This window comes from Chiloscyllium punctatum, chromosome 16, assembly GCF_047496795.1.
Source record: "Chiloscyllium punctatum isolate Juve2018m chromosome 16, sChiPun1.3, whole genome shotgun sequence".
Lineage (NCBI taxonomy): Eukaryota > Metazoa > Chordata > Chondrichthyes > Orectolobiformes > Hemiscylliidae > Chiloscyllium > Chiloscyllium punctatum.
In genome coordinates this window covers 6,244,568-6,259,691 of record NC_092754.1, presented here as the reverse complement: position 1 = coordinate 6,259,691, position 15,124 = coordinate 6,244,568, and the positions used below count along the sequence as shown (strand labels likewise).

At 48.6% G+C, this 15,124-nt stretch overlaps 1 protein-coding gene across 8 annotated transcripts in view; it reads left to right on the top strand.

The window, feature by feature from the left end:
• The window catches only part of pik3cd (phosphatidylinositol-4,5-bisphosphate 3-kinase, catalytic subunit delta), a 228,672-nt gene extending 213,870 nt beyond the window's left edge, over nucleotides 1-14,802 (top strand). For 7 of the 8 annotated variants that reach the window (XM_072586126.1, XM_072586124.1, XM_072586123.1 and 4 more), the window contains 3 exons: nucleotides 7,143-7,288; nucleotides 11,488-11,620; nucleotides 13,350-14,802. In XM_072586126.1, the coding sequence (XP_072442227.1) occupies nucleotides 7,143-7,288; nucleotides 11,488-11,620; nucleotides 13,350-13,487 (417 nt within the window). In that variant the 3' untranslated portion in view covers nucleotides 13,488-14,802. Of the gene's footprint in view, nucleotides 1-7,125; nucleotides 7,289-11,487; nucleotides 11,621-13,349 lie in introns of those variants that run through there. The other variant, XR_011962673.1, reaches the window with a different exon arrangement.
• Nucleotides 14,803-15,124: the final 322 nt, after the last annotated feature.

The following is a 15,124-nucleotide window of genomic DNA, read 5'->3' as shown; positions in this document are numbered from 1 at the left end:
CCACTTGCCAGCGTTCTCCCCGTAGCCCTTAATTCCTCTAGACAACCAGAACCTATCAATCTCGGCCTTGAAGACATTTAGCGTCCCGGCTTCCACTGCACTCCGTGGCAATGAATTCCACAGGCCCACCACTCTCTGGCTGAAGAAATGTCTCCGCATTTCCGTTCTGAAATGACCCCCTCTAATTCTAAGGCTGTGTCCACGGGTCCTAGTCTCCTCGCCTAACAGAAACAATTTTCTAGCATCCACCTTTTCAAAGCCATGTATTATTTTGTACGTCTCTATTAGATCTCCCCTTAATCTTCTAAACTCCAACGAATACAATCCCAGTATCCTCAGCCGTTCCTCATATGCTAGACCTGTCATTCCAGGGATCATCCGTGTGAATCTCCGCTGGACACGTTCCAGTGCCAGTATGTCCTTCCTGAGGTGTGGGGACCAAAACTGGACACAGTACTCCAAATGGGGCCTAACCAGAGCTTTATAAAGTCTTAGTAGTACATCTCTGCTTTTATATTCCAACCCTCTTGAGATAAGAGACAACATTGCATTCGCTTTCTTAATCACAGACTCAACCTGCATGTTTACCTTTAGAGAATCCTCGACTAGCACTCCCAGATCCCTTTGTGCTTTGGCTTTATTAAGTTTCTCACCATTTAGAAAGTAGTCCATTCCTATATTCTTTTTGCCAAAGTGCAAGACCTCGCACTTGCTCACGTTAAATTCCATCAGCCATTTCCTGGACCACTCTCCCAACCTGTCTAGATCCTTCTGTAGCCTCCCCACTTCCTCAGTACTACCTGCCTGTCTACCTAACTTTGTATCATCGGCAAACTTCGCTAGAATGCCCCCGGTTCCCTCATCCAAATCATTAATATATAATGCGAACAGCTGTGGCCCCAGCACCGAACCCTGCGGGACACCGCTCGTCACCGGCTGCCATTCTGAAAAAGAACCTTTTATCCCAACTCTCTGCCTTCTGTTAGATAGCCAATCCTCAATCCATCCCAGCAGCTCACCTCGAACACCATGGGCCCTCACCTTGCTCAGCAGTCTCCCGTGTGGCACCTTATCAAAGGCCTTTTGAAAGTCCAGATAGACCACATCCACTGGGTTCCCCTGGTCTAACCTACTTGTTACCTCTTCAAAAAATTCCAACAGGTTTGTCAGGCATGACCTCCCTTTACTAAATCCATGTTGACTTGTTCTAATCAGACTCTGCTCTTCCAAGAATTTAGAAACCTCATCCTTAATGATGGATTCTAGAATTTTACCAACAACCGAGGTTAAGCTGATTGGCCTATAATTTTCCATCTTTTGCCTTGATCCTTTCTTGAACAAGGGGGTTACTACAGCCATCTTCCAATCATCCGGGACCTTTCCTGACTCCAGTGACTCTTGAAAGATCTCAACCAATGCCTCTGCTATTTCCTCAGCAACCTCTCTCAGAACTCTAGGGTGTATCCCATCGGGGCCAGGAGATTTATCAATTTTAAGACTTTTTAACTTTTCTAGCACTATCTCTTTCGTAATGGCAACCATACTCAACTCAGCCCCGTGACACCCTTTAATTTTTGGGATATTACTCATGTCTTCCACTGTGAAAACTGACGCAAAGTACTTGTTAAGTTCTCCTGCTATTTCCTTATCTCCCATCACTAGGCTCCCTGCATCAGTTTGAAGTGGCCCAATGTCTACTTTTGCCTGTCGTTTGTTTCTTATGTACTGAAAGAAACTTTTACTATTATTTCTAATATTACTGGCTAGCCTACCTTCATATTTGATCCTCTCATTTCTTATTACACTCTTTGTTATCCTCTGTTTGCTTTTGTATCCTTCCCAATCTTCTGATTTCCCACTGTTCTTAGCCACTTTATAGGATCTCTCTTTTTCTTTAATACATTTCCTGACTTCCTTTGTCAGCCAAGGTTGTCTAATCCCTCCCCGGTTAATCTTTCTTTTCTTGGGAATGAACCTCTGTACAGTGTCCTCAATTATACCTACAAACTCCTGCCATTTTTGCTCTAGTGTCTTCCCGGTTAGCCTCTGCTTCCAGTCTATTTTAGTCAGTTCCTCTCTCATGCCCTCATAATTACCTTTATTCAACTGTAACACCATTACATCAGATTTCGTCTTCTCCCTTTCAAACTCCAGACTGAACTCTACCATATTATGGTCTCTACTTCCTAAGGGTTCCCTTACTTTAAGATCTTTTATAGAGTCTGGTTCATTGCAAAGCACTCGGGTTTCATTAAAGAAAATTTGCTGCAACACGATTGACAGATTGGGGAACACTGGTTCTAAAGCGTGAACCTTAAAGCGCGTTTTGGCTGTAACGTGATTACATCACCAATACTTTAAGCGCTGTTTCTAAAGCGCCTTTTTTTTCCATACCTGGGGGTTGCACAGGAACGCATCCATTATGTTATAGAGGAACTGACTGGACATCTATCCTGCCTGAGCTCCATATTCTGTACTGATCAAAAGGACAGTAACATGTGGGCGGCACGGTGGCCCAGTGGTTAGCACTGCTGCCTCACAGCGCCAGAGACCCGGGTTCAATTCCCGCCTCAGGCGAGTGACTGTGTGGAGTTTGCACATTCTCCCCGTGTCTGCGTGGGTTTCCTCCGGGTGCTCCGGTTTCCTCCCACAGTCCAAAGATGTGCAGGTCAGGTGAATTGGCCATGCTAAATTGCCCGTAGTGTTAGGTAAGGGGTAGATGTAGGGGTATGGGTGGGTTGCGCTTCGGCGGGGCGGTGTGGACTTGTTGGGCCGAAGGGCCTGTTTCCACACTGTAAGTAATCTAATCTAATCTAATGTGTCTCACGTTGGAGTTGAAGTCCTGAATACAAATGTGTTCAGATTGATTTCTTTTCATGAGGGTAGATGTCATTGATTTCAATATCGGAGAGGGAACAATAAATGGGGACAGAAGAACGAGGAGCAGGATTTGGCCACCTGACCCCATCGAACCTGCTCTGTCTTTCAATAACATCACGGCTGATCCGTTCATGGCCTCAGCTCCACCTACCCACCCTCTCACTGTAACCTTTAATTCCTTTACTGTTCAAAAATCTTTGCCTTAAAAGCATTCAACAGGATAACATCAGCTGCTTCACTGGGCAGGGAATTCCACAGATTCACAACCCTTTGGGGGAAGGAGTTCCTCCTCAACTCAGTCCGAAATCTCCTCCCCCTTATTGTGAGGCGATGCCCCCTAATTCTAGTTTAACCTGCCAGTGGAAACAACCTCCCTGCTTCTTTCTTATCTATTCCCTTCATCATTTTATATGTTTCCATAAGTTTCCCTTCCCATTCTTCCAAATTCCACTGAGTACAGTCCCAGCGTACTCAATGTCTCCTGAAGCCAACCCTCTCAACTCAACCCCTTACCCTCAGTCTTCCATCATTCCAGCCACTAACACAGTCCCCCATCACCCTACACTGTCCCCCATCACCCTACACTGTCCCCCATCACCCCACACTGTCCCCCGTCACCCCACACTGTCCCCCGTCGCCCCACACTGTCCCCCGTCGCCCCACACTGTCCCCCGTCGCCCCACACAGTCCCCCGTCGCCCCACACAGTCCCCCGTCGCCCCACACAGTCCCCCGTCGCCCCACACTGTCCCCCGTCGCCCCACACAGTCCCCCGTCGCCCCACACTGTCCCCCGTCGCCCCACACTGTCCCCCGTCGCCCCACACTGTCCCCCGTCGCCCCACACTGTCCCCCGTCGCCCCACACTGTCCCCCGTCGCCCCACACTGTCCCCCGTCGCCCCACACTGTCCCCCGTCGCCCCACACTGTCCCCCGTCGCCCCACACTGTCCCCCGTCGCCCCACACTGTCCCCCGTCGCCCCACACTGTCCCCCGTCGCCCCACACTGTCCCCCGTCGCCCCACACTGTCCCCCGTCGCCCCACACTGTCCCCCGTCGCCCCACACTGTCCCCCGTCGCCCCACACTGTCCCCCGTCGCCCCACACTGTCCCCCCGTCGCCCCACACTGTCCCCCCGTCGCCCCACACTGTCCCCCCGTCGCCCCACACTGTCCCCCCGTCGCCCCACACTGTCCCCCCGTCGCCCCACACTGTCCCCCCGTCGCCCCACACTGTCCCCCCCGTCGCCCCACACTGTCCCCCCGTCGCCCCACACTGTCCCCCGTCGCCCCACACTGTCCCCCGTCGCCCCACACTGTCCCCCGTCGCCCCACACTGTCCCCCGTCGCCCCACACTGTCCCCCGTCGCCCCACACTGTCCCCCGTCGCCCCACACTGTCCCCCGTCGCCCCACACTGTCCCCCGTCCCCCCACACTGTCCCCCGTCCCCCCACACTGTCCCCCGTCCCCCCACACTGTCCCCCGTCCCCCCACACTGTCCCCCGTCCCCCCACACTGACCCCCGTCACCCCACACTGACCCCCGTCACCCCACACTGACCCCCGTCACCCCACACAGACCCCCGTCACCCCACACTGACCCCCGTCACCCCACACAGTTCCCCGTCACCCCACACAGTCCCCCGTCCCCCCACACTGTCCCCCGTCCCCCCACACTGTCCCCCGTCCCCCCACACTGTCCCCCGTCCCCCCACACTGTCCCCCGTCCCCCCACACTGTCCCCCCGTCCCCCCACACTGTCCCCCGTCCCCCCACACTGTCCCCCGTCCCCCCACACTGACCCCCGTCACCCCACACTGACCCCCGTCACCCCACACTGACCCCCGTCACCCCACACAGACCCCCGTCACCCCACACAGACCCCCGTCACCCCACACTGACCCCCGTCACCCCACACTGACCCCCGTCACCCCACACTGACCCCCGTCACCCCACACAGTTCCCCGTCACCCCACACAGTTCCCCGTCACCCCACACTGTTCCCCGTCACCCCACACTGTTCCCCGTCACCCCACACTGTCCCCCGTCACCCCACACTGTCCCCCGTCACCCCACACTGTCCCCCATTACAATAGACAATAGACAATAGACAATAGATGCAGGAGTAGGCCATTCTGCCCTTCGAGCCTGCACCGCCATTCAATATGATCATGGCTGATCATTCCTAATCAGTATCCTGTTCCAGCCTTATCTCCATACCCCTTGACTCCACTATCTTTAAGAGCTCTATCCAATTCTTTCTTAAAAGAATCCAGAGACTGGGCCTCCACTGCCCTCTGGGGCAGAGCATTCCACACAGCCACCACTCTCTGGGTGAAGTAGTTTCTCCTCATCTCTGTCCTAAATGGTCTACCCCGTATTTTTAAGTTGTGTCCTCTGGTTCGGCACTCCCCCACACTAGTGATCACACGAGTGATCTGAGACTGATTACTGATGGTGATCCAAGCTCTAATTCAGCAGCAGGTGGATCCAGACATGAACAAGTTATCTGGATGGATGCTGCAGTGTAACACTACACCAGTGCTGTATTGTCAGAGGGACTGCATTTCAGATAATATTTTAAACAGTCCATAGAATGATGTAAATACACCCACGCGACCTTCATTTTGAACAATGTACTTGTTTGTAGGATGTAAGGTTTGAGCTATAGGGAGAGGATGAATAGGCTGGGGCTGTTTTCCCTGGAGTGTCAGAGGCTGAGGGGTGACCTTATAAAGGTTTATAAACTCATGACAGCCATGGATAGGATAAATAGACAAGGTCTTTTTCCCTGGGGTGGGGGAGTCCAGATCTAGAGAGCACAGGTTTAGGCTGAGAGGGGAAAGATACAAAAGGGGCCTAAGGTGCAACTTTTTCACACAGAGGGTGGTGCATGTATGGAAGGAGCTGCCAGAGAAAATTATGGAAGCTGGTACGATTACAGCATTTAAAACGCATCTGGATGGGTATATGAATAGGAAGAGTTTAGAGGGATATGGGCCTAGTGCTGGTAAATGGAACTAGATTAATTTAGTCTATCTGGTTGACATGGACAAGTTGGACCGAAGGGTCTATTTCCGTGCTGTCCATCTCTATGACTCTACGTGGGTGTCACTGTCTGGGCCAGTATTTACCTCGATTATCCGGCATTCGATTATCCGAATATTGGATTATCCGGCACAATCGCAAGGTCCGGATGCTGGGCTAAACGATGTTATCCGGAATTCAAATAAACCGAGAGAAATACTCCCCGCCCATGTCCTCTGGATAATCGAGGTTCCTCTGTATTGCCCGTCCCTAGTTGCTCCTTGAGAAGGTGGGGGTGAGCTGCCTTCTTGAACCACTGCAGCCCGTGCGCTGTAGATAGACCCAGAATGTCCTGAGGGAGGGAATTCCAGGATTTGGACCCAGCAACAGTGCAGGAATGGTGATATATTTCCAAGTCCGGATGGGGAGTGACTGCGTGGAGAGAACAAGCTGTTGTATCATTCTGTCCACCAGGAAACGAAAACAGATTAATTGATCATTTGCCATAGTTGCTGTTTTTGGGACCTTAGTTGCATAATTTGGCTGCTGTGTTTGCCCATGAAAAAACACTGGCTTCAACAATTGATTGGTATGGAAGTGATTTGAGAGCCCCCAGTGGATGAGGAAGGTGCTACAGAAATGCATATTTGCTCTTCTTCACCAGTGGCATGGTCAAATCGCAAAACATGGTGTGTTTTACCAGAAGGCCATTAGGATGAGGGATATTGGTTCTGTCATTTATGGAGAAAACAGATGCAAGGTTAGAAAGGGTCAATCAGATGGCTGTCCTGCCCAGACAATTCTGTTGCTATTAGTAAAACAGATAAAAATCTTCCTTCAGCTGATTGGGACACTGAGTATGAACTGACCTTGATCTGTCCTGTAGCTACATTTCCATACTGACCTGTAAGAGCCTTCTTTTATAATCACCACATTCTCAAAATGCACCTTCTCAAAGATTCTCTCATTGTCTCTCTCTTTCTTTCTCTCTCTCTCTCTCTCTCTCTCTCTCTCTCCCTCTCTCTCTCTCCCTCCCTCCAGTATTCCCCGGCTATGTAGTCAAGCTGATAGCCTCTCCAGCAGCACCACACAAAACCTTCTGCATTACAACCCTCAATCATTAGTGATTATAAATCACGAAAGCCCTTCCCATGATCAGTTGTATCTGTCATTATTCTATAATTCCATTCAGGGAGTCCTTCCTCATGTTAAAGAATGCAGATTCTTATCGCCCACAGCTCTTTCACATCGATTTCGGACACTTCCTTGGAAACTTCAAGAGCAAGTTTGGAATCAACAGAGAGCGCGTGCCATTCATTTTAACGCACGACTTTGTTCACGTGATACAGCAAGGAAAGACCAGCAACAGTGAGAAGTTTGAAAGGTAAACAGGACAAACTGTGTGATACTGAGCAAGTACAATGGACAGATGCCCTGTCCCCTGTATCCCCATCCCCTCCCGTCCCTTCTGTGATCTTTGAGTTCTAGAGCGGGACTCGAAGCCAGAATCACTGTCTCACAGGCCAGGACATCCCAGTTTTGATCTTGTTCATTTAAACACAACGCGCTGGAACATACCAATGAGGCTGGGAGGTGATCTCATTCATATCTTTAAGATTTGGAAATGTCGACATAGAGGCAATGGTTTCACTTGTGAGGGAGCCCCAGATGAGGGATTATAAGATAGTCCAATAGTTATTTGGCAGTACAGAACTGAGTATTCCTGAAAGAAATACACACTTTGTCTTGATTCTTTTGTCTTGCACTCGTTGATTGTTTGGGCAATTGGACACTGTTTGGTGAAAGGGTTGCCATGGAGAATGCACCTTTTAGAGGATTTTCATCCTGTACTTGTAGTTTTGAGCGTGCAAAGAATTGCACTGCTGCCTCACAACGACAGGGACCTGGGTTCAACTCCCGCCTCGGGCGACTATCGAAGTGGAGTTTGCACATTCTCCACACGTCTGCATGAGTGTCCTGCTGGTGCTCCTGTTCCTCCCACAACCCAAAGCTGTGCACGTTAGGGTGGTTTGGCCATGGGAAATTGTCTGTAGTGTCCAGGGATGTGCAGGTTAGGGTAGATTGGCCATGGGAACTTGCCTGTAGTGTGCAGGTTAGGGTGGATTAGCCATGGGAAATTGCCTGTAAAGCCCAGGGATGGGCAGATTAGGTGGATTAGCCATGGGGAATGCAGAGTTAGAGGGATAGGATGGGGGTGACTGTGGCTGAGTGTGGTGGGATGCTCTTTGGAGGACCAGTGTGCATTGGATGGGCCAAGTGGTATCTTTCTGCACTGTAGGGTTTCTATGAATTATTCTCAATGTTCCATCCATGGAGAGGAATGTACCTTCTCAAAGATTCTCATTGCGTGTCTCTCTTTTTCTCTCTCTCTCTCTCTCTGTGTCCCTCTGTCCCTTCCCCCAGTATTCCCCAGTATGCAGTGAAGCTAATAGCCTGTCCACCATACAACTCCACCAGCACCACCACCGCCAAACATAACCTTCTGCATTATAAAACCTCGGTCATTACAAAGCAGGATGGTGGTAGCAGTATCTGTTGAATTACAGAGCAGACACAAAGTTTGTGGTAGCACAGCTGTGTTTTAGGAAATCTCTCTCAGTTTCCCTGATGTGATCAGCCTTCAATATTCAAGCAGAAATTGCAGGAAAGAGGAAGACAAAGTTCCCCTTTAGAGATTTTAAATGTGGTTTTCTTTGACAAGCGGACATTATTTTTCTCTGAAAACAGGAAATGTTTTGAATTTCTTTAAATTAGATCAAAATCTTTGATTTGGGGAGTATGGTATCACATTGTGATGTTTGGACAGTTAGGGGTCCCAACACTGGATGTGCCAAGTAGCCTGTACAATGCAACTTCTAAATGGTCAGCAACCTTCTGATTGTTAATTGCGTTGTAGCTTGGAACATAAACAATGCTGAAAAGAAACATGAAGTCAAAACTTCATGTCATCCACTTGTCAGGACTGAAATGCAAGAAAACCCACTTTAAAATGTAACAACCATTAAACAGCATGAAAAGAGAGTGTTGATTGGTCAACCTACAGTTAAGATGCAGAAAGAGCTGTTAACCATAACTATTAGTTGCTTAATTTTAAACCAAGCAAGTTGACTCTGATTGGTCAGGCTGTTGCCATGGGAAATTAGCAGGGAATTGATTGTCTCTACTTGCTATATCCCCAAGGCAATAGCCTGACCAATCAGCTTCAACTCGCTTGGTTTGAAAATAATCAGCTAATAGTTACCATTAATAGTTCATGCTGTGTCTCCATGCCAACCAGAGGCTGACCAATCACTCTTCACGCTGTATAAATTGATGTTTGCTACCTAGAGTTGGTTTCTTGCATTTCAGTCCAGATGAGAGTGGATGATAAGCTTTGACTTCATGTCTGCTTTTGCCAACGCTTCTTAATGTTCACCGAAGCATTAAAGAATACCATGAATGTCACTGTCACAATCCACTCAATAACCAGCCTCTCTCTAGTTTTATGTAAGAAGGTGCCACTTATTTTGCTGTTTCAATTACTTAAACCCAGGCTCTTTTTCTACAAAGTGGGACATTTCATACCAAATATACACCCAGGAGACAGGTTAAAGCATGCCGCAAAATCTTTGATTTGAGGTTCCTTCCTTTTGTTTCAAACCCAACTTCCATTTTCCGCAGGGGAAAATTACTGATTTGGAAATGGAGGCTTGCAGTTAGTCTACACGATCATAACAGGGTCTAGCAACTTAATTGTGTAATGTAGTGACAAACAGGGTGTGCAAATGGAATTAACGGTTTTCAACCAAGGTTGGGTTGGGGTAGAATGATAGGACAGTTTTTGATTTGTTCACTTATAGCATGAGGCGTCACTGGCTGGGCCAGCATTTGTTGCCCAGCCCTAGTTGCCCTTTAGGAGGTGGTGGTAAACTGCCTTCTTGAACGGTGCTGTAGATAGATTCACAGAGGCTACTGGGGAAGGGAATTCCAGGATTGTGACCCAGCGACACTGAAGGTACAGTGTCAGGATGTGACCAAGTCAGGATGGTGAGCGACTTGGAGGGGAACTTGCAAGGGTTGGCATTCCCATGTATCTACTGCCCTTGTCCTTCTAATTGATGGTGGGCACAGATTTGGAAGGTGTCGGCTAAGCATCTTTGGTGAATTTCTGCTGTGCATCTCGTACATACTACACACTGCTGCTACTGAGCGTTGGTGGTGGAGGGAGTGGATGTGGTGCCAATCAGACGGCTGCTTTGTCCTGGATGGTGTCGAGCTTCTTGAGTGCTGTTGGAGCTGCACCCATCCAGGCAAGTGGGGAGTATTCCATCACACTCCTGATTTGTACCTTGTAGATGGTGGACAGGCTTTGGGGAGTTACTCACTGCAGGATTCCTACCTTCTGACATGCTGTTGTCGCCACTGTATTTGCATGGCTGGTCCAGTTAAGTTTCTGGTCAATCCAGGCTATTTATAACTGGGGGACTTTAGTGAAATTAACATTTATTGTCCTCGGAGCCCATGTGTAGAATCTAGCTGATGATTAATGTGGATACTGCTGCAGGTAATGTATCCTGATCTGGTATTATCTGGTCTGTATCTCATTCTGCATCTGACCATCATTCTTCTTCTCATGATTAGTGGTGTGTGAGACACAAAGCCTGTGCTGGTATACGGCTGACACTGCAGGATATTGTGGGGATCAGGTCAGTTCTCTGTCTTCAGAGGCTGTATTTTGAGGGACATCACTGTGCATCAAAGCTGGCTGACTAGGAGACTCTCCCAATCCTCCAGCCTGTCCTCAATCTTGTCAATTGGTTAATAGTCATTCTGTTTTGCCCTGATATCAATACCCCTTCAGGAATCTTTAAGTCCTGGAGTGGAGCTTGAACCCAGACATTCTTCCTCCAAGGCCAGGCTCCCTGTTATCTTTAATCAGAGAATTTCTTGCACAGTTTTGCATCAAACTGGACATGAACCCATGCTTCCTGGTTCAGAGGTATGGACATTACCACCATGCTACAAGAGCCATACGACTAGGATCCCCAAAAACTGCAACTCAAGAGTTCCACCTGATCATTATTTCACCTTAATAGGCTATCCCTTCAGGGAGCAACATGTAAGATCAGTGACAATGTTGGCTCCGTCCTTCTCAACGTTAGCTCAGTTAGATGGAAGGCTGGTTTCCAATGCAGAGTGATGCCAACAGTGTGGGTTCAATCCTGCTTGGGCTGAGATTATTGTGAAGGACTCTCCTTACTTTACTAAGAAACATTTGGATGAGCACTTAAAATGCTTTACATTATCCTGCAGTGAATTAACAATTCTATTTCTTGTGTAATAATTTCAATTTGAGTAAGTTAATAATTCAGCTCCTTGCCGTATAGATCCAATTTTAATGATTTGGTACTGACAATAAGGCATGACACTGTCCAAGTTAAGCTTCATCTATTTAAATAATTATTTCAAACAACACATTTGCAGTGATTGGATGTGTTGAGTTTGTCTGTGCTGTGTTGCTAAAGTTCCTGGCATTCAGCTGGAGTTTTCCCTTCTGTTTCCATTCCCATCTGCCCTGAGAAGGTTCCGGAAGTGTTGTGAACAAGCCTACATGATTCTGAGGAGGCACTGCCCTCTCTTCATTAACCTCTTTGCACTGATGCAGGCAGCTGGATTACCAGAGCTCAGCTGTTCCAAAGATATCCAGTATCTCAAGGTGAGCAAAGCCAATTAGACTCCCCTCACAGAGATCGAAGGGTGGGTGGGGGCGAGGGGCGGGGGTGGGGAGGTGGGGTGGGGGGGGGGGAGCTTAGCGGGGCGGCCTGAAATCTAATTGGACAATCCTGCTGAATAGGTGCACGGGAAAACCTGCCTCAGTCACAGGGCCACCAGCTGATTCTTGGACATCAGCAATATTCTAGGCTGTCCCTGCTTTTAAAGTGGTGGATGTAGGTACAGTTACTATGTTTAAAAGACATTTGGACACGTGCATGAATAGGAAAGGTTTACAGGGATATGGGCTAGAGGCAGGGAAGTGGGACTGGATTAGTTTGGGAACATGGTTAGTGCAGACAGATTGGAGGGAAGGGTCTCTCTCCATTTTGTTTGACTCTGATCTGTCTATGGGGACAAATTGGATGTTGCATTGTAGACCCATTTTGGTCACCTCTCCTTATGTGGGGAGGGAGTCACATTCTGTCAGTTAGGGTTTTGGTGAAAGCTGTCTTACTCTACCAACTAACACAGGGCCTGGTTTAATGAACAGATGTTGAGAGTTTAAATCTCACCGTTTGAGAATTTGTAAAAGTGACGCTCTTGAGATCCAATTGCTGTGAAATATCCAGGTGTTTACGAACTTTCTCGTGCCCTCATTTTATCCTTCCCACTGCCCAAGGCACTGGCTGGAACTGACGGGTGCCTCCTGGTGGACTGACTGGGTTTTACAAGGCACTGTGACCCCTCCCCCCTCCCTGCCTCACCCCCACACTTGCCCATATCCCCAGCCACTCCCACACCTTCTGTGACCTTCAAGTCCGGGAGTGGGAGTCGCTGTCTCACAGGCAAGGATGTACCTTGTCGATCTCACTAATTTAAGGAGCGGAGCCAGGAGGCAGAGTCCTTAATGTTGAAAGCACAGATTCCCCTTTGTGTTTTTAATGCCCTTTAGATCTGGGGGATGGTTAGCTCACTTGGCTGGATGGCTTGTGATGCTGACAGCGTGGGTTTGATTCCCACATCAACTGAGGTTACCATGAAGGAACCTCTCCCCTTGCATAGTGACCCTCCGGTTAAACCACCACTGGTCATCTCTCTCTAATGAGAGAGAGCAGTCGAGTAGGATAATGTTGACTTTACTTTTTTATTCCTCAGATTGTACTGTAAACACTGGGTTAGAGTTGAAGATTAGGGGCAGCTCAGTGGTTAGCACTGCTGCCTCACAGCGCCAGGGACTCTGGTTTGATTCCACCCTCAGGCGATTGTCTGTGTGGAGTTTACACATTCTCCCTGTGTCTGCGTGGGTTTCCTCCAGGTGCTGTGGTTTCCTCCCACAGTCCAAAGGTGTGCAGGTTAGGGTAGATTGGCCATGCTGAGTTGCCCATAGTGTCCAGGGATGTGCAGGTTAGGTGGGTTAGCCATGGGAAATGCAGGATTACAGGGATAGGGTAGGGGGGCTGGGCATAGATGGAGGCTTTTCAGAGGGTCAGTGTGGATTCAGTGGGCTGAGTGGCCTGCTTCCACACTGTGGGATTCTAAGGGAAGGAAATCTGCTTAATGGCCTTTTTACACACCTGAGGGATTTCTGAAGCTCCTGGCTCCATTGGCTAAGTACTTTGTGTTATCCTATGTTGTGGGGACAGCCAGTGCCTGTATATTGAACATGCTTGTTACTGTCACTGTTACCGGGTTACTGAACTGCAGCTTCTAACAGGGATTTTGTTTCACAGGATTCATTAGCGTTAGGAAAAACGGAAGATGAGGCGCTTAAACACTTCAAAATGAAATTTGACGAGGCACTGCGAGAAAGCTGGAAAACCAAAGTGAACTGGATGGCTCACAACGTAGCCAAAGATAATCGATCGTAGCTGAACTCTCCCTGCCCAGCCTTTAGCCGAATGAACCAAAGTAAGAGGCGGCTAAAGTAACTGATGACAACCTGTCAGTGTGCTGTAGCTACAAAGATGCCCCTAAGTGATTGCCAAGCCAATGTGTTTATGAAGATTGCCCAGCTTTCTCGATATTACATGACTTTTAAACGATGTTTACATGTGCAATGTAGTTACTTGCACTGTCTGCAACCACTTCCCTTTGATTCCAGGGTCCTGGCTACAGAACTGGCACTGAATATGCATTTTACTTACCCAGGTTTAAGGGCCTCCAGCCCCCCCTCTATTGGCCTGTTGCACTCTCAACACAGCCTGTAATCGTCTCAGATTTTGTTTAGCTGTTCAGTAAACTCGGCGAGACCGTGGTGTGGCAGTAAGCAGGGGAAGGTGCAAGTAAAGCTCAAGTAGATGGTTTTTCGGTGCTGATGCTACCTTTCCCTGTGACAGCAACAAGTCCTCTCTCGACCAAGCTTCTCCTAGGCGACAAAGGGCCAGTCGTGAACTTCAAGCACCAACGTCTTCCTGAGCCCAGTCCTGGCTCACTTCGGACTGAGGCCGTGTCTGTGCCCTCGCTCCCCCCCACCCCCCCGCCGCTGATACAAGGCCCACTGCTTCTGTGAAGCAGCAGAAAGCCCACGTCACTTTGCACGTTTAAATGTCAATCAGAGAAGCATCCGAATACTTCAGGACTGTTTGTCGGCCCGTCCTTGGCCCCGATGGGTCATTGAGTTGCCGTGTGATGGCAGGAACAAAGTATCTTGTACATTATTCCAGTGTCCCAATCTTCGATGAAGAGTTGACTGTTGTCAAGCCCAATATGAACCTTGAATCCAGAATGATGTGAACAGAGGGGAGCTGACCAAGAGGGACTATTTATACAAAATAGGCCGCACCTGCTTCCTGAATCATTTTTATCACAAGAAAGGAAAATACGGCTATATTTATAAGTGGTTGAAAATGACTGAAAGGTACTAATTTAATGAGCTGTACTGTTGGTGGGTACTTAATCATTTGTACTGTAGATAAATGGCTGACAGCTTCTGGCCATTAACAACACAACAGTACTGCAACGCACAAAGGGAGGGAGGGAGGGACAATGTCTTTCCCACTTCTGCGAAGCCACATTTAACAGCAGCACCCCCACCCCACCCTGCAGCCAACCATTAATAACATCTCTTTCAGGGGAAGCTGCTGATGCAGTCTTGCCAGGACAAAGTCTTCCCAAAGTTTGAAAGCTGTAATGGTTTCAGAGGGGGAAGTGTGGGAAGGGAATGGGAAGGGACCTTATGGGAAATGGCAGGGTGGGAGAATGCGGGATGGGTGGGGGAGGGAGCTACATTCACAATTTCAGCTCCTTTGAACATCAGAAACTGCTGAAGAGACAATGAGAAAGGAAGGTCACCAAGTACCTGATAGATATTGGTGAGGGATCAATGCAAGATGACTTGTTCCAATGTCCATTGCTGAGGAATTTTGGGATACTTTTCCAAAGATCAAAGAAAACCACTCTGGATATGGGATACCTTGATTCCAGATTTAGCTTTGGCCTTACCTTCCACCAAAGCAACCCTTTGATGGTCTCTCTTATTTGTTTAGATGCAAGGATAGGCTAATTG